Source organism: Cebidichthys violaceus, unplaced genomic scaffold (genome assembly GCF_023349555.1).
Source record: "Cebidichthys violaceus isolate CVI_PGR_0920_01 unplaced genomic scaffold, fCebVio1.0.p SCAF_135, whole genome shotgun sequence".
In the NCBI taxonomy this organism is placed as follows: Eukaryota; Metazoa; Chordata; class Actinopteri; order Perciformes; family Stichaeidae; genus Cebidichthys; species Cebidichthys violaceus.
The window spans coordinates 115,001-135,229 of record NW_027176302.1 but is presented as its reverse complement, the minus strand read 5'-3'; the positions used below and the strand labels follow the sequence as shown (position 1 = coordinate 135,229).

Sequence of the window (20,229 nt, the reverse complement as noted above, 5' to 3'; positions counted from 1 at the left end):
CACGACGCTCTGCAATCAATCATTCATTCAAGTCCATTTTTATGGTTTTTATTTAATGACAAATATCAAGTATTCAAGGCATTTGTAAACCAAGAGTTCACAAACATCCGTTGGACCTCTGCTCCTGAGGAACAAAAGCGATAAGAGCTTGACTTTCAGACTACAGCTTCTGTTCATTACGGGAAATTCACTTTCAGAGAGGAATACTGACGAGAGGAAAAATGTGTTAAAGCACATCTACAGTCAAACCCCCCCAAGTCATCGGCGTCAGTAGTAGTCCAGGCGATCCACCAGCAGGACACTGAATACCAAGCAGTAGGTGTACAGTAGTGTCCAATGATCCGTGTGCCGGATGGTTCTCTGTGTATCACTGTTCTAGCAGTGGAAAGCTTGAGAGTTTGACAATTTCAATCTAAATTTTAAACATTATTCAAACATGTTTAGTATTTTTATCAGAACAGTATTTCATAAGCGGCCACATTAGTAAGAGAATATAATAAATACTTAATTGTAAGATGACTTCAAGGGTCCCATTTCAACCCTTCCCGTGTGAATAATACTGTTCAGGCACAACGAGACAAATCCTCTGTTCTGTAGCTGTGAGTTATTTATAACCCTTTTTTTTCATTTTAACTACTATGTCATGGGTAAATTCATAAATATGCTTCTAGCTACGCGTGAGCTCAACAATACGCTTCATTTGATTTCTCAATATTTACACAATAATCACTTATGAATATGTAATTTGAGGTACTAAGTCACGATAATACTAAAATGAGTTACTGCCGTTACCACTTGATAATCTTTACCTGGCAGAATACCACGAATCTAGGCCCAAAATGTTAACTTTTAAAACGTATTCACTGCATCAGATTCTCCATTCCTTTGCAAACTTTTAAAAACTACAAATTGAATTTGAACTGATTGGAATAATTTATACAATAACTTTATTAGACATGTCTTATATTCCCAATCAGAAATAAAATACTCATAAAATGTTTTTTTTAAACTAATATTGAACAAAGCGAATGGAAGAGGCCATATTACCGCCTCTTCCATGTCTCTGCAAACACTTCCTGTCCTATTCAAAGGAAGGTAGATCAACTTTGAAATAAAAGGAGACGATGGGAGTAAAACGAGGCTTTGGTTAAACCCAATGTTGTAGACTTGACAACCAAATTTAGTCCCGTAACCTGCAGGTGTATCTTTGTGAATCTGGCGCGCTACATTTCAGTGCAGTGACTAAGTTTAATAGTTAACCTTTTAACCAGGACTTTCATAGTACAGTAAGACAAACCGCAACATTCACTGGCCTTCACACAATCACCTCTTTGTCCACTAGAGGGCCCCAAACACCCAGGAACTGAATAATCAACATCCAATCACTAGAAAGGGAGTTCATTGTTTTACATGCTCGCTGCACTACTTTCTTAAGACTACTAGATAACTACTATGTACATCTGATGACCATTACAATGGAAAGCCAAAGTGTTGCATCCTTTCCTTTGTTGTTGCAATAGATAAGACACAAATAATTTTACTTTGAAGAAGTTTTAAAGTGGGTCAGATTTGTTGAGGTTTTGCCACATTCTTTAAAATCATCGCATTTCCAGTTTCAAGTACAATCACGTCTTTTGGACATACAGTAGCTTCAGCACATGGTCAGAGATGAGTTACCTTTCTTATTCCTTCTTTTGCCATTTGGCTAATTATTACGCGTCATAATAGTAAAGTAGTGTGGTGTGTGCTGAAATATAGATTTCATAGAAGTCATTAAACACTGTACCATTGGTGCTTGGTCGGCTTTAAGCTACATGGTTACTTTGCCAAGGCGAGGAGCTTCGTCCAAAGACTCAAGTTCAGTGACAGCTGTTCCCAAACACAGACGCTGAGGAGGGCAACGAAGGAGAACATCGTCGCTCAACTGAGAGGACAGTGACTGGCTTTTTTTTTTTCGGTAGCTAGCATGTAACCTGGTAGCTAGCTTTGTGTACTGGACTGGCCGAGACAGCCTGAGAGGCACTGTTACAAAAAAAAGGGAAAAAAAAAAAACACTTCTTCAATTCTTATGATCCAAACGACACCAGAAAAGAGAAAAGGCGGAAAAGGCTCAAATACAAGAGAGGTTGCTGATATGTTCACAGCTCAGACTGGAAGGGGAAGTGGAATTATGAATGAGCCGACAATAACATGAAGCAATTGAGCGGGGAATAAGAAAGAGGTACGGATGTAGTACAGAGGAGGGAGGAGCTGTACCTAGGATCTTGCATAGTACAGGTTTGTCAGTTGTGCTTTAGAGGCTGTGTTGATGATGACTCATCTGTACAGACATTTTAATGCCCTGCCCTTTAACAGTAGCACCATGTGATGTCTTTACATCATCCCAAACCTTCGAGCGGAGGTCTGACCTTCTGTGTGTGGCTGCGGCTGATGATATGCTCAGAAGAGAAAGAGCATTTGTCATTTGTCTCCTGTACAAGCAACGATGAGCAGCCCTTTAAATATGGTGGCTGCACCTGCGTCTCTGCCCGCGTGTCCCGCGGCAGCTGTGGAGCCCCGCCTGGCGTCCGATTGGTGTGAAGCAGACACTGAGTGGTGAGGAAACACAAATGGGAAGGCACGTGTCACAATGGACCCCTGGAGGGATGCTTGGAGCGCTCTCAGACATGGGCGGAGCCTCTGTGGTGATGTGGCAACAGGATGGGCGGGGTTATTGCTTTGAGGGCGTTGCCGGGGCAGCTGAGGCTGCTGTGGCCACGGTTGAGCAGCAGGGCGGCGGGCGGGTCCGGCCGAGGCGGGATGAACACGGGGCAGGAGCGGGTGCGCGCGTGGCTTTTGTGACCTCCGGCGTGGCAGATGAGCTCGCTGACCGTGCCCAGAGGAGGCAGGTGCTGGCGCCAGCGATCCGCTCGATCCTCCTTATGCTTGATGGAGTACCAGGTGAGAAAGATGAAGATGAAGCCCACGAACTTAAGGCTGGCGGCCAGGCCAAAGTAGACGAAGCGGAACGAGGTGACGTCGTACTCCCAGCAGGAGCCGTGCACTCCGCAGTCCTGCTGCCACAGCATGCAGGTGGTGTCGATCACAGCGCCGAAGTAGATGGGCGTGGGGATGTAGGCTGAGGGAGTAGAGAGTTCAAAACTTAAAATCTGGTAAACAAAACAGTTGCTGTGTTCCACCTCCAGATTACATACTAATTCTTAGCCAGTTTTGACAATACAACTTTAGAGAAACTATTGAGAAATAGTAAATCTTGTGTGTGCTGATGATGTACACGACTGCACAACAATACTATGCATAAAGCAAACAGAACATACTTGAAAAGCACAAAATTGGTATTAATTAAATTTTTTCAAAAGCTGTTTTTTGAAGTTTACAATTTTGAGGCAGTTTGATTGAAGCTGCCCTAAAGTCATAAAAAAGTCATAGTATAGTTACTATACTATGACTTTTTTACGACATACTACACTATGACTTTTTTACGACATACTATACTATGACTTTTTTACGACATACTATACTATGACTTTTTTACGACATACTACACTATGACTTTTTTACGACATACTATACTATGACTTTTTTACGACATACTATACTATGACTTTTTTACGACATACTATACTATGACTTTTTTTCGACATACTATACTATGACTTTTTTACCTTTTTCCACAAGCTATATTATATTTTGACATACTATACTATGACTTTTTTTCAGCATACGATACTATGCCTTTTTTTCGACATACTATACTATGACTTTTTTTTTGACATACTATACTATGACTTTTTTTCGACATACTATACTATGACTTTTTTACCTTTTTCCACAAGCTATATTATATTTTGACATACTATACTATGACTTTTTTTCAGCATACGATACTATGCCTTTTTTTCGACATACTATACTATGACTTTTTTACGACATACTACACTATGACTTTTTTACGACATACTATACTATGACTTTTTTACGACATACTATACTATGACTTTTTTACGACATACTATACTATGACTTTTTTACGACATACTATACTATGACTTTTTTTCGACATACTATACTATGACTTTTTTACCTTTTTCCACAAGCTATATTATATTTTGACATACTATACTATGACTTTTTTTCAGCATACGATACTATGCCTTTTTTTCGACATACTATACTATGACTTTTTTTTTGACATACTATACTATGACTTTTTTTCGACATACTATACTATGACTTTTTTACCTTTTTCCACAAGCTATATTATTTTTCGACATACTATACTATGACTTTTTTACGACATACTATACTATGAGTTTTTTACCTTTTTCCACAAGCTATATTATATTTTGACATACTATACTATGACTTTTTTTCGACATACTATACTATGACTTTTCTACGACATACTATACTATGACTTTTTTTCGGCATACTATACTATGACTTTTTTACCTTTTTCCACAAGCTATATTATTTTTTGACATACTATGACTTTTTTTCGGCATACTATACTATGACTTTTTTACCTTTTTCCACAAACTATATTATTTTTTGACATACTATGACTTTTCTACGACATACTATACTATGACTTTTTTTCGACATACTATACTATGACTTTTTTACCTTTTTCCACAAGCTATATTATTTTTTGACATACTATACTATGACTTTTTTACGACATACTATACTATGACTTTTTTTCGGCATACGATACTATGCCTTTTTTTCGACATACTATACTATGACTTTTTTTTCGACATACGATACTATGCCTTTTTTTCGACATACTATACTATGACTTTTTTTTCGACATACTATACTATGACTTTTTTACCTTTTTCCACAAGCTATATTATATTTTGACATACTATACTATGACTTTTTTACGACATACTATACTATGACTTTTTTTCGGCATACGATACTATGCCTTTTTTTCGACATACTATACTATGACTTTTTTACCTTTTTCCACAAGCTATATTATATTTTGACATACTATACTATGACTTTTTTACGACATACTATACTATGACTTTTTTTCGGCATACGATACTATGCCTTTTTTTCGACATACTATACTGTGACTTTTTTTTCGACATACTATACTATGACTTTTTTTCGACATACTATACTATGACTTTTCTACGACATACTATACTATGACTTTTCTACGACATACTATACTATGACTTTTTCACGACATACTATGACTTTTTTTCGACATACTATACTATGACTTTTTTACCTTTTTCCACAAGCTATATTATTTTTTGACATACTATACTATGACTTTTTTACGACATACTATACTATGACTTTTTTTCGGCATACGATACTATGCCTTTTTTTCGACATACTATACTATGACTTTTTCACGACATACTATGACTTTTTTTCGACATACTATACTATGACTTTTTTTCGACATACTATACTATGACTTTTTTACCTTTTTCCACAAGCTATATTATTTTTTGACATACTATACTATGACTTTTTTACGACATACTATACTATGACTTTTTTTCGGCATACGATACTATGCCTTTTTTTCGACATACTATACTATGACTTTTTTTCGGCATACGATACTATGCCTTTTTTTCGACATACTATACTGTGACTTTTTTTTCGACATACTATACTATGACTTTTTTTCGACATACTATACTATGACTTTTCTACGACATACTATACTATGACTTTTTCACGACATACTATGACTTTTTTTCGACATACTATACTATGACTTTTTTTTGACATACTATACTATGACTTTTTTTCGACATACTATACTATGACTTTTCTACGACATACTATACTATGACTTTTTTACGACATACTATACTATGACTTTTTTACGACATACTATACTATGACTTTTCTACAACATACTATACTATGACTTTTTTTCGACATACTATACTATGACTTTTTTACGACATACTATACTATGACTTTTTTACCTTTTTCCACAAGCTATATTATATTTTGACATACTATACTATGACTTTTTTTCGACATACTATACTATGACTTTTCTACGACATACTATATTATGACTTTTTTTCGGCATACTATACTATGACTTTTCTACGACATACTATACTATGACTTTTCTACGACATACTATACTATGACTTTTTTACCTTTTTCCACAAGCTATATTATTTTTTGACATACTATGACTTTTCTACGACATACTATACTATGACTTTTTTTCGACATACTATACTATGACTTTTTTACGACATACTATACTATGACTTTTTTTCGGCATACGATACTATGCCTTTTTTTCGACATACTATACTGTGACTTTTTTTTCGACATACTATACTATGACTTTTTTTCGACATACTATACTATGACTTTTCTACGACATACTATACTATGACTTTTTCACGACATACTATGACTTTTTTTCGACATACTATACTATGACTTTTTTTCGACATACTATACTATGACTTTTCTACGACATACTATACTATGACTTTTTTACGACATACTATACTATGACTTTTTTACGACATACTATACTATGACTTTTTTTCGACATACTATACTATGACTTTTTTACCTTTTTCCACAAGCTATATTATATCTTGACATACTATACTATGACTTTTTTACGACATACTATAGTATAGTACGTCGAAAAAAATTCATAGTATAGTATGTCGTAAAAAAGTCATAGTATAGTATGTCGTAAAATGTCAAAATTTGTGATTTGACGTTAGCTCATGCATGCAATTTTCCTCTAAAATCCCATCTGAAATTAGACAAATTGTCTCATGAATGTGATTTGAAGTTAGCTCATGCATGCGATGTTGAAGGGCTTTCATTTTGAAATGCTACATCAGAATGTCTGGTTCTCTCTGAGTGACACCTTGAGGTGGTCTGCTATTAACCTGAGGTGAAATGATTTTGTAAGTATGCACCATTTCCTCTTAAGATGCACATTTTTTTAAAGTTTTCAGTTATTGTCGAAAAAAAGTCATAATATAGTATGTCGAAAAAAGTCATAGTATAGTATGTCAAAAAAAAGTCATAGTATAGTATGTTAAAAAAAGTCATAGTATAGTATATCAAAATATAATATAGCTTGTGGAAAAAGATAAAAAGTCATAGTATAGTTACTAAACTACGACTTTTTTTTAACTTTTTGACATGCTATACTATAGTATGTCAAAAAGTCATAGTATAGTTTGTCGAATAAAAGTTTTTAAAAGTCACACAGTCATTAGTATTTTTTAAAAAGTCACAGTATAGTACGTCTTGAAAAGTCATAAAAGATGATAGTATAATTATAAAAAGTCATAGTATTATGATCTGTCATAAAAAGTCATAGTGTCCTACAATATCATAAAAATGCAGAGTATAGTATGTTATAAAAAGACATAAAAAAGTAATAGTGTAGTCTGTTGTAAAAAGAAAGCAAAATATACTGTATCATAAAAAGTCATAGTACAGTATGTCTATAAAATTATGAATTAGTATGTCAAAAAAAAAAGTCATAAAATAATGTCATAAAAGTAATAAAGCGTCATAGCATAGTATTTAATTAAAAAATCATAAAAAGTCACTGTATAATATGTCGTAAAAAAGTCGTAGTATAGCATGTCATAAAAACACAACATAGCAAAAGACACAGAATCAACTGGTTCACACGTGTCAGAGAAGTGTTTGTCATATAAGTAAAATCAAAAAGGCATTATATGGTATCTCATAAAAGGTTATACAAATTAATAATTCAGTCATAATACAATATGTGAAGATAAGTGGTATAGTATAGTATTTCATAAAAAATATATAGAATAGTATGCCATAAACAAAAGTCATTATATAGTACATCGTTAAAAGTTTTTTTTAAATGTCATAGTTCAGTACGTGATAAGAAAGTTATGATATAGTAGGTCATGAAAATGTCAAAGTGTAGTAATCTAGGATGTCATAAAAAAGTCAAAGTATAGGAGGTCACAAGAAATGTCATAAAAGGTAATAGTATTTCGTAAAAGAAAGCAATAGAGTCATAGTATAGTATGTCATAAAATATCATTAAAAAAGTCATAGTATGTACCAAAAAGTCAAAAAGATATAGAATAGTATGTCGAAAAAAGCATATTATAAAAAATGACAGTACAGTATGACATAAAAGTCATACAAAAGTTTTAATATAGTATGTCATCAAATTATTACGCAAGAATATATAGTATATTATGTAATGAAGAAGTCATAAAAGAAACAGACACAACAGTGTGTAAAAAGTCACTGTATTGTATGTCATAAAAAAGTCATAAAAAATGTCATGGTTTAGTAAAATGTGATAAAATGAAAATCTTTCAGTGGTTCAAGAGACGTGATGTGACAGCGTTATGTTCACACAGCCAGACCAAACAGATTTGAGACATGTAAGGCCAGTGTTCACTAACTCTGAGGGCTGCTCAGGTGCTCATTTACTGTCCAATTATTGACAGATTTATTACAAATATGTTGCTTTGACTAATTTAAACCATTTCTCCCTTCCGAAATGCTTTTAACCTTTAAAAAATCTACTCTTTATGACAACATTATATACAATTGACCAGGGATTATAGTAGTTTAACCCCATAAACAAGGTCACAAAACACACAGAGTGTGGTCCTAATATGTTTATCATTTAACATTCAGGAACTTACCAAGAGTTCGGAGCAAGACAAACTGCATCCCAAGAGCAAAAGGCCTCTCCTGTTCATTGACAGACCTGAGAAAGGAGACACAACACGTAAATGATACAGATTCACTGCATTCAAATAAAGAAAAAAGCGTTCCATGTATTATTATTGTAAAACAGACAGAAGCCAGAAACCAGCACAATGAGACCTCTGTAAAGAGAACTCTGTGATGATTGGCGGAGCCAGCCACTTACCTGAGTGTGACGATGATGGCGGAGGGCTGGGCACAAGCGGTGATAAGAGTGACAATGAAGAGGAAGATGAGGAAAGGGATGAGGGTGTTGCAGGTGCGGTCACACTTCCCTGAAACGGCATAGCCATTTTCGTTCAGGTAGGTCTTAACGATAACCAGTTGGAGCTGGTTGACCTGGCCGCCGGAGGATGGAGTGATGACCTGTCTGCTCTGCACACAGCCGCAGTCTGTGTAGTTCCTAATCTGTGGTGAGAAACAATACAAGTATTTCCCACTGCCCACTCAGATGGGGTAGCTCTCTATGTAAGATGACAAAAATCTGATTCCAACATTACTGATATTGTTGCTACATCGACACACACATAGGCTGAATGGGTGGCACCAGGAATGTGGTGCGCTCTAGACATTCCTTTTCCTCATGCTGTTATAACTTCCTATCTGACATTGTTGTGGAGTCTGACACTTCCTGTACTTTCAGAGCTATGGGAGCAGAATGTACGGAGAACAGGTCTTTGTGTATTCATTATGATTAGTGTGTCTGTTCTCTGAAATCATTTTCATTACTCCTTTTGTATTCTACTTGATGTAGAAATGGCGACATAGCAATTATTTCTGAAACAAGAATGAAGCTATGAGTGTAGCGAGTGTGCGTTATGTGTGTGTGTGTGTGTGTGTGTATGAATTTACCCCAGTGCTATCATTGCCCACGGTGTTGCATCCAGCCAGACAGGGGTTGAAATAGGTAATGCCGTCAGAGCCGCAGACCGGAGCGTACTCGTGGATCCTGCAGCCACAGTTCACGTTGCAACTGCCCGTCAGGTTCCTGTGTGTCATCGTAAGGGTCGGACTGCACGAAGGGACACAGAGAACATGTGTTAGGAACAACAGGGATCCATTATATCCACTTACTAGACCGTGTTAAATGCGCTGAGAAGGTCTCTTTTCTTTATTTAAATCACACTTTAGGAGATACCCAATGATTCCTGGTGCAAAGAGGATGATACTTATTTCCCCCTCTCTTCTTCCCTGCAGGGCATCCCCTCTATAAACGTTTGTTTCAGCAGGAAAAAAAAGACCCAAGCAGCCATTGGCTGGGGAAGTGACACCTCCAGTGCCTCGAGAGGCAGTGTGGGAACAGAAGCTGGACTTTGACTTTGTCTAAACCGGGAGCAGTGAAGCGAGTCCCGGGTTTTCTCTGGGAGGCTTCGCTCTGAGCCCTGCGGAACAGCCGGGGACGCCCCCCCCCCCCCACCCGGACAACAACAGCCTGGGAGCGACACAAAACCAACACTGACAATACTTATTGTTATGTGTTTAAGATACCAAATTTCTTGAAATCAGTGGAACATCATTTTTCACAAGACCATAAAGTGAAACTCGGCTTCATTTTTATCATGGTTGTCACAGGGGAAGTACATTTGAGCCCGCCCTGACATAACAGTGTTACATTCCACACACTGTGTGTGAGGGAGAGAGACTGCGTGAGTGTGTGTGAGTGTGTTTGCATGCACGTAAAAAAAAAGGCATTAGCCCTGCCTGAGTCACGGGCTCACTGCACTGATTGCACATGTCCTTTTTTTCCCCCCCAGACTAAACCCCGGCTCTCACTGACCTCTCCAGATGTTGTGGCACCCGAACAGAGCGCCAAGAGAGCGAGTGGCTTAATGTGGTTTAGTGCTGCAGACACTGAACAGCGAGAGTGAAGGTTTATCAAGATACTTTGTAACAGAGGACACAAAGTTGTGTTCAGCTGATTCTGAGCATTGGACAGCTGACTACACAGCAGCTTCTCATTACGCATACAGGCCAGACTCATAGTCATGTCACGCTTTTGCAGATATTCAAGAATATTACATAACTTGATCTCTTGCCTCTGAAAAGGTTGAGGACCTTTGGACTTTGTCTTGTTCCTTTTTTTGGGAAATAGTCTCCAGCCTGTCAGAGGGGGAGAGTTATGTCTAGACTAGCGACACAAAGGGTGGGCTTGGCCTAAACATTCCTCATGTGGGTGCTACCGGTGACTAGTGACCAGTGCTGTTCGTAATGAGGAGCCGCTACTGGCTCACACGTCTTGTTGACCTCTCTATAAACACTGGCTTAAACAAAGACTACAGTTGTTAATGGGTCAGCCACGGGGCTTTAAAAAAGGGCCCGGTAACTATTTGGCAAATAATCACTATGATTAACTTAGTTATGTGAAAAGTAAATTCACAGAGGTTCAGCAGTTTCACCTCTTTGTGTTCAGTGTTTTGTGAACGTCTGAGATGATGCAGTTGGCCTGAAAAGCCTAAAAAGGCAACCAGGTCCATTATCAAAATAATTTTTATACATCTAATACTTTTAAATAAAATTATTGAACAACAAAACATTTAATTGTTTTGGTACATGTATGACATTTGGCAGAATAGGGTATGATAAATTAGGATTTTTATACAGTAGATATGCGTTATATTTGTCTTTTGTCTTTTGCATCGTAGCGCCCCTCTGCTCCTGTAAGAGTGTTCATAATCGCGTGTGCCAACAGACGTCTGCGCCGTATTTCTGTCCGCAGGGACTGACACATCGGATGACTGTTGTGTTAACTGTGCAGTGTGGCTGCTGATGTGGTGTTGAGCAGCGGCCTCAGAAATAGAGGTGGCAGAGTGATTCAACAGAGCCACAAGAGCAGATGCCAGTGTTGCTAATTAATCATTTGTACTCCCAACACATGATGATGGGAGCGCTGACAGCATCCCAGGCCCACACCTTTCTCCAGTATGCAGTGTATTTCTACAGATAGATATAATGCATAAGCAGACAAATGTATACCTGGCTTCATGTACCGCATACATAAAACGAGTCATTAGATATAGTCAGGAAAAATGTGCTTACAAAGCAAGTACATTGGTCCTTACCCAGTGGTGTAAGGTATGTTGATGCCTCCTAAATTGATGCTCTCGCAGCCCACTATGAAGAGTGTGGAAAAGCAGAGCAGAGACACCCCGCTGCAGATCATGGCCAGCTTGGCCGACTCTCTGGCGCCGAGCTTCAACTTCTTGATGATGTAGCCCCCCAGCACGATGCCCACCCCGGCACTGGGCACGATGATCAAACCTGTGAGAGATCAGGGGGGGGGGGGGGGGGGGGGGGGGGAAGAGAGGGTGAGATGGAGGGGGAAAAAAAAACTGTGTTGCAGCAAAGAGCAGCGTAATAATAGAGCAGCTAATTGGTGCAAGGAAGAAAAAAAATTGTTAACGCCAACTTAATTGCTGTAATGCACAACTGACTGAGTGCAAAAAGCATCTGATCTACAGTATTTCAAATCAGGAGCACCAACATGAATAATGTGAACTCGTCATGGTGTCATAGAAACGATTATATGGTGTCTTGTTGGACATGGGAGCTTGAAAAAAGAACATCAATCTCAATGTGACTCCTCCCCCCCCGTCAATCCAAGAATAAATAACTTCAAACAAAAATGGAAAGAAAGGGAATCACAAGAGGATTTGCCCCATCAATGTGACCAAGCTACGCTGTGGGCTCTACCAGCGAGTCACTTCAGACTGTGGCAGGACGGAGTGCGTGCTCTCGGTTCCACTAGAGCTGGTCTAATTGACAGCGTGAAGAAAAGGCAAAGTTGGCTGCTGGCAAGTTGGACTGGCTGTAAAGTGTCACATTGTGCAGGAGTTAAGGCCCGGGGAGGTTGCACATGGCAGCCCTCGAGCCCGGCCACAGGCACGCTTAACGAGCAAGACGGGGGTCAGTCGGCGGGGGTGGAGGGTCGTCAGAGAGAGAAAATGTGTCTCTTTGAGGACAGTCAACAGACAGCTGTGGCATAACATCATCCTGTTAAGTGCATGTTTATGTGCTAAAACCTTGTGCTTTCTGCAGGATTAAACATGTACACAAACCAGATATCATATCACAGTGACATAAGGCACACACAGTATTTTGTAGGATTAACTGCACAAATGCTCTACACACATTTTATCTGGATTGACAGTCATTTGATGAATGTGTGCATGTCGGTGCTAATCTATTATAGAGATGCTACATCACAGAAGTTGTGAATCTCATGACAAACCTTTGCACTGCTTTGTCAACTTCAGTTCATACAGCAGAGACAGAAGAAAAGAAGTCAGAGACACGGAGAGTAGAAAGAGCATCATGGGAGTGAGGCGTGTGCGACGTGTTACAGCGCTATTTCTGTAGCGCCGTCTAATGAGCATGTAGCAGCAATACGGACTCACCGAGGTGGTAATTTGTGAGATTTCCATTTATCATATTTTGACATCTTTTGTTTCTACATTGCAGTCTTTATGCTTCACTTCCCACAGATCGCTTGGCATTCAGTAAGACAATTATATCTCTTTCTTTATAGCCTTCTTTGGACACGTCAGCCACTGTGGCTAATGATGCTAATACTAGATACCAAACTGTTCCTCTATTTCGAGCAACTTCCCCAAAAAAAGACTGACCCGGCGTACTGCAAATCCAGCAAAAACACACTAAAAGCGTTAATGAACAGAACCAAACAACATTCAATCCATTGGCAATTAGGGCTGGGCTCCGTTAGCCGGTTTCATTTAAGTAGTAGAATTGGTTTTACTTGCATTAAAGATTTTTTGGGTCACTTGGGATCAGCGTAAAGAAGATGTAAGCATTGCATTGATGTAGCTTGTTAGTACCTTTGAAGTTGAAACGGTGAACTTGTTACCATACTGTTGCTTATTTATGCAACCAGCCTATATGAAGCAACATTGGCATTCATTTGTTGACATGCTATACATTATGACTTTTTTTTGTTGTTTTCATATATATGATATATTATTATATACTGTATATTACTGTGTTTCTGGCAACTAATAAAAGAAAGTCCAATATTCACTTTTTTGTTTGTTTTCTCTCACTGTACAGCACCACTTTTTGCTGACAACAGCTGCCTGCTCCTTCTGAAAATGAGCTGGATGAGAATGGAGAGTCTGAACAAAAAACAGCCTTTAACCAAACCAATGAGCTGAAAGTCTCTATAAAACTCAACAGAGCGGAGAGGAACTACAGAGTTGCGGGATACTTCTCTGTTTGATCTCTGCGGGATGTTATCATGCTAACATGGCTTTATTTATATTTTTATATTTTTATATATATATATATATATATATATATATATATATATATATATATATATATATTTATATATATATATATATATTTATATATATATATATATATATATATATATTTATATTTTTATATATATATATATATATATATAATATAATATATATAAATAAATATATATATATATATACAAATATATAAATAAATATATATATATAAATATAAATATATATATATATATATATATATATATATATATATTTATATTTATTATCTACTATCTCCGCATAGTTTTCAATGAAAAAACAAATGCAAGATTAAGTGCAAGGTTATGTTGATGTTTTGTGAGTCCAGTTATTTGGTTATTTGTTGGATTTGAAGCAGGATGTTCACATCCAATCACAGCAGGTTTAACTCACACAATGAAGAGGAAATTGAATGATATTCCCGTAGAGGACCCGTCTTTAAAGTTCTCTCTGTCTGAGACCTAATAGAAATGTGGTCAATTCCGGGATGAGACCGGTCTTGAGACCCCTTTTTAAAGGTCTCGGTCTTGTCTCACACGTTTTACAAAACTGCCGTCTTGTATTCCGGTCATTCTTAAAAACAAAAAAACAATCCCCAACAATCATCAGGGAAATGTCAGTTGGCAAGTCCATCTGTCTGTCTGAGGAAGCACTGTGCTCCCATCAACAGGAACTCCTCCTCCCCCTCCCCCTCCTCCTCCTCCTCCTCCTCCTCCCCCTCCCCCTCCTCCTCCTCCTCCTCCTCCTCCTCCTCATCCCAGCAGCTTGGCATCATTTAGGTAGCCATGGCAACCGCACCGCTCGCTTGCCCTTACCCCTTGTCTCCTGGCAACAGGCAGATGAGATGAGGCAATGGCATTGTGCGTGTGTTTGTATGTGCACCCAGAGGTGACCATATGTTAGCTAGAAAACATGGACACACACACACACACACACACACACACACACACACACACACACACACACACACACACACACACACACACACACACACACACACACACACACACACACACTTATTTTCCTTTCACAGACTTAATTGAATTTTCAATCACTTCTAATAATCCTAAAACCAAATTTGTTGTGTTTCAGTACCACTGGATGCTATATATGTGGTTCACAATTTACAGGCAGAGCAGAGGGTAGTATGTATGTATGTGTGTGTGTGTGTGTGTGTGTGTGTGCGTGCGTGAGGCCACAGTCGTGTGTTACAGTCAGTCGATGTAATGGAAGCTCATCACTTAATGAAAGTCAGCAATGACTCACAGCCCTGCCCTCGAACTTGTGAATCATCCTGTGCACGCGGAGAGGTGAGAACCACCCCATTAAAGTGGAACCAACTACACAACGGGATGATGTGTGATCTTGTTCAGGATCAGAATAAACACAAAGAAAGCAACACAAAACGTGTAACACACCAATCACTGCAGTGAAAACTGTGTGTCCTCAAGACATAACAGTTTTTAAAACTAAGTCCTACAATAATATTGTAATAATATATTTATTTCTCTGTAACCTTTGGATAAAACTCAATAAGTAAATGATACGATACTTTTTAAAGTGTTGCAGACTAGGGTAATACATTCTAACTACCATATAAATGCCATCATGTTCTATTGCATCATTTTCAATGGAAGATGTTTTATTTACTTTATTGTTCAGAACCTGTTATACAGAATCCCTCATTACAGGCTCCCACACATCGCTCATGGTGGCCCACAGGGAACAGTGACGGCAAAGACTCACAAGACAACTCAAATGTATGCCCGACTCTGCAACTGTGATGGAGTCGATTGACAGACACCCTTTTACAAAGGAAGACTTACCGGTGTATATGCTGGCGTTGGAGGCGGGGATACCAAACTGGGACTCGATAAACTTGGGGATGAAGGTGATGAAGGCGGTGACGATGGCACACTCTGCCGTGTAGGACAGGCTGACGAACAGGAAGGTCGTGTTGCTGAGGATCCTCAGGGCTGCCTTGGGGAGTTCTGAGGAGGGTACAAGACAAGACAGAGCCCTTTAATACAGTGGTTCTGCAATTAACACACAATCAGCCTCTCAGTTCGGCTCTCACGGCCACACTAAATGAGCTCGACGGAATCATCGGAAGACAGATCATTACCGGAAAGCTGTAAATAAGAAGAAGCCGCCTGCATGTCTAACCCAAGCAATCATGGTGTCATATTTACATGTAATCACGACTAAATATAACACCGTCTATAAACACATAAATAAACCAACCATATCTCATTACATCTGGTATCAAGTATCCTTGTTTCACGCCAGACTGCAGGAACAAACAAGACATAAACACACAGACGCCCATTGTAGCCTGAAACCCTATGAAGCTTGAAAACTTTGATGTATAATGAAAGTAAGTGGATCATACACGCTCTGCAAATCCAGCCTGAATGCCGTCATCCTTGGTTCATCATAACAAGGGCGAGCATGCCCTTTTACGACTGCCCGAGGGCTGTGTCCATACGATTTGGCTGACATGATGCAGAACACCCTCTCATCCTGAAAGTCAAAAGTCATGTGGTCAAACTGTAAGTGCATTTCTGTTACCAGGCAGAACGGGGCTTTAAGCTTTCCTCTACGGATCCATTGATCATCTAATGTCACTTTCTGCTATGCAGAATAAAACAAACAGGAGCTAAAGGGGCTTCAGTTCCGTACTCAGCCCTAAATGACCGATTGGATTGAAAATGACAAACTACGTCTCTGTCAGATCAGTTTAAGACCACTGTGATCGTTGTCCTTGCATTTTAAAAGTTTGCTTTAAATGTCCTTGCCAGAGAACACAGTTCTCAGGGTCACCGCAACATACAAGCTCCTTCGTCTCAATACTGAGGGAGAAAGATTTCAGGAGCAGGTTTGACAGAATGAGGATCTCCGCAGTCCACAGGGACCTCGGATCCAAGCTGCTGCTTCTCTACATTAAAAAGAGAAAGCGGGCGTAGTTTGGGCACCTGGTTCGGATGTTCTGAGGAACACCCAGGACACGCTGCAGCGACGACACCTCCAAGCTGACCTCGATCTAGAACACACCGCTGTTGAAAGCAGATGTCTGCTTTGTTATTTTGTTTGTCTTACATCCAATGCCAAAAAAAATAGATTGAACTATCGGATTATTCAGTCAAATTAAGGCCACGAATATAAATAAATAAATAAATAAATAAATAAATAAATAAATATATATATATATATATAAATAAAATATATTTTCAGCTCACAAAAGAGACGATTTTCTCTTCGCTTCTTTCCTACAGTTGATATCCAAAAAGGCAGCAGAGGTCCCTTCACCTAAAATGATTATCAGTAACTTAGCGAGGTCACTTATGTGCATGCAAGGTTTCTCTATTTAAATGTATCTTAACTTTGGGAGCTAATCGTTTTGTTGCCCCCCCCACCCACCCTTAACTTTAATTATCTATGGAATGATATATGGCAGAGGAGAGAGAATTTATCAGCAGAATATGAGTTTTTGGAGTTTTCTTCCTCTCTCACTCTCCTTCTGTGAGTGTGTGTGGTCTGTGAAGGGTCACATTTGAGAAGAAAAGTCAGACATCGGGACATATGGCTGGGGACATCTAGTCTAACAGCACATTATTGACCGTACCAATTTGGTCCTCTCTCTCTCTCTGTGTGTGTGTGTGTGTGTGTGTGTGTGTGTGTGTGTGTGTGTGTTTTAAGCCACATATTGAGGGCAAATGTATTAAGACTTTACAGTCATACAGAACTGGCATAAAGAACCAAAGAAAAAGGCAGGAGTATGTAAAGTGGATTCATATTATTTGAGTTTATTGTGAAGCTAAATGTCACGTTGCATTGATTTGGGGATAGCCGTTTCAACACTGATTCAACTAACCTTGTAGGTGGTGCAATGTTAGCATCTGTCGATGTTATCTCGGATCAAAAAAGGTATGAATAGAATGGTGACGCTAATTATTTCATTCCTGTGGAGCAGGGCTGTAATCTTGTCTGGAGGGGGGGGACAGATGGCAACGTCCTGTTGACGTCTACAGCAGCTGCTCTCTCAATCAGACCGACCACCGACTCGCAATAGTAGCCACACTCGCTCCGTTCTCCTGGGAATATATTTGAGGACTCGATCAAACTGACTCATCCATCAGCTTTTTGCAGCACATTTCTCTTTGCAAGGAGACGGGTGTGAATAGCATTATGTGTGTGATAGCTGCAAATGCACTGTAGCTTAAACAAGTGATGTTTCAACCCATGAAGATCGTCTAAGCAGTGGATCATGGTGAAATAAAAAAAAATTAAAAAGTCTTAACCCTTTTTAGATCACATCCCCGGTCATACTGTGCTCTTCTAAATGTGCAAAATGTCCCCAAAAAAATCAACTTCTTCATATTTCTATATCAAAATCTTTTCGTAAACTAGTAGCAACCAGTTTAAACCAATAATATCATGACATCCATCCAGCCAATCAATCTGAAACAAGGGAGGAGTGTGTGGACCAAACAATCCGTTGTAGCTCCGTATCAGGCTGCATTCTAAGCCCACCCATTTTTGAGCGGTCCAATCAAATGCATTTGATTGTGTGACTCAGATCTTGTAACTGTGCACCGCTCAAATATGCCTCTCACTGGGGAATACGTCACAGTACAGAAGCTAAAGATGCTCTCACCTCCATTTCACTGGGATTTTAACAACAATAGTGTGCACAATCTAAAAAGACAGATTTTATCAATTTAATATGACAACTAATCGAATCTGTAATCTGAGAATTGTATGTAAATGTAGGCCAATTTCATCCAAAATTTTGAAAATAAATCATGGATTAGACGAGCTATACATTTATATAAAAGTCTTAAATGATTAGTCAATCGACAGAAAATGTATCGGCAGTTATCTTAACAACCGATCTGGTTCTAGCTTCTTAAGTTTGAGGATTTGCTGGACAAAATAAGACATTTGAGGACGTCACCTTGGCTTGGACATACTTGACAAGCAATTAGTCGATCAATCGATTAATTCCTTTTGTCAGTTCCTTACCATCCGTCAGCAAGTTTAAACATTGAGAAGGAAATAGTGAGAGTTGAGTCACACCTATTGTGAAAGTATTCGTTGAAACTACTTTTGTAAAATATCACTTTGCTTCACGGTATCTGCCACTGAAATATAATTGTGATATAACATCAGTGGCTCATCTATACTAGCAGAAAGAAAGAAATGTTAAGAATTGCTTGCAAATTCAGCAAGTTGCAACAGCAGTTGCCCATGGTCTGCAACATTCCATAGTCAAAAGTGCGTCTCTGACGTGCATTACTGAAAATAGTCACTGTTGGCATTTTTCAGTGTTTGCTGATGATCTGAAGTGGGGAAAAAAAAATCCTTGATGAAAACAGCTTCTTCACACATTTCACTGAAAGTGCTGAATTTGTACTATGGACAAAACACAAACCTCAATAGAAGGACACGCACAGCACTATAATACATTACAGATCCAAACATTGAAGTGCCTGGGTCTGCAAAATTGGCCATAGTTTACACAACAGCCCCAAACATCCTGCTGGGACGAGTGAAACAGCAGGAGAGCTGCCACTGGTCTGAAAAAAGCTATAATGCATTCATGGTTGCATTTGGTGTTATCTGCTCTCCCAGACTAATCCTGCTCGGGGGGGAATGCACATAAACATGATTCTATGAGCATACACCCATTTAAATAAATGTTAAAATTCACTTTAGTTGTTTTGCGTATAATAAAGAGTGTGAGAGCAAAAATGCACTCTACAGTTTTGCTCTGCTGCTTAGACTCTCTACTCCTGTGTGGGGAAACGTGACTGAGTTCCCCTGAGAGCTCATTTAAGGGAGAGAGTGTGTGTGTGTGTGTGTGTGTGTGTGTGTGTGTGTGTGTGTGTGTGTGTGTGTGAGTGTGTGAGCTGTCTAGCTGAAAAATAATCAGACAAGAGGAAGCTGGGAAACACTGGAGCAGAATAGAGCTTAACCAGGGGCTCTTCCAGGGAAAGCCAGGAGATCCCTGGTATATCTGACTCAGAGAAGAAACAAATGCTCTTAAACCATTTAAAATTGTGCTAATTTTATGTTTTTTTTTATTCTAACTGAAGAATTCCTGATCGTTTGAGAAGTATAACGTCAAAAGCCAACTGTCCTAAATTTGAAATCACGGTTTCTAAGATGAACAGCAATTCCCCAA

The 20,229-nt window shown here is 38.7% G+C and overlaps 1 protein-coding gene across 1 annotated transcript in view; it reads right to left on the bottom strand.

The window, feature by feature from the left end:
* Window positions 1-32: 32 nt before the first annotated feature.
* The window catches only part of slco5a1 (solute carrier organic anion transporter family member 5A1), a 39,023-nt gene continuing 18,826 nt past the window's right edge, over window positions 33-20,229 (bottom strand). Inside the window, exons 5-10 of the mRNA XM_068708163.1 lie at window positions 15,869-16,033; window positions 11,811-12,009; window positions 9,604-9,763; window positions 8,918-9,159; window positions 8,688-8,752; window positions 33-3,118 (exon numbers count right to left, since the gene is read on the bottom strand). Coding sequence (XP_068564264.1) covers window positions 2,661-3,118; window positions 8,688-8,752; window positions 8,918-9,159; window positions 9,604-9,763; window positions 11,811-12,009; window positions 15,869-16,033 — 1,289 coding nt within the window. The 3' untranslated portion in view covers window positions 33-2,660. The remainder of the gene's footprint in view (window positions 3,119-8,687; window positions 8,753-8,917; window positions 9,160-9,603; window positions 9,764-11,810; window positions 12,010-15,868; window positions 16,034-20,229) is intronic.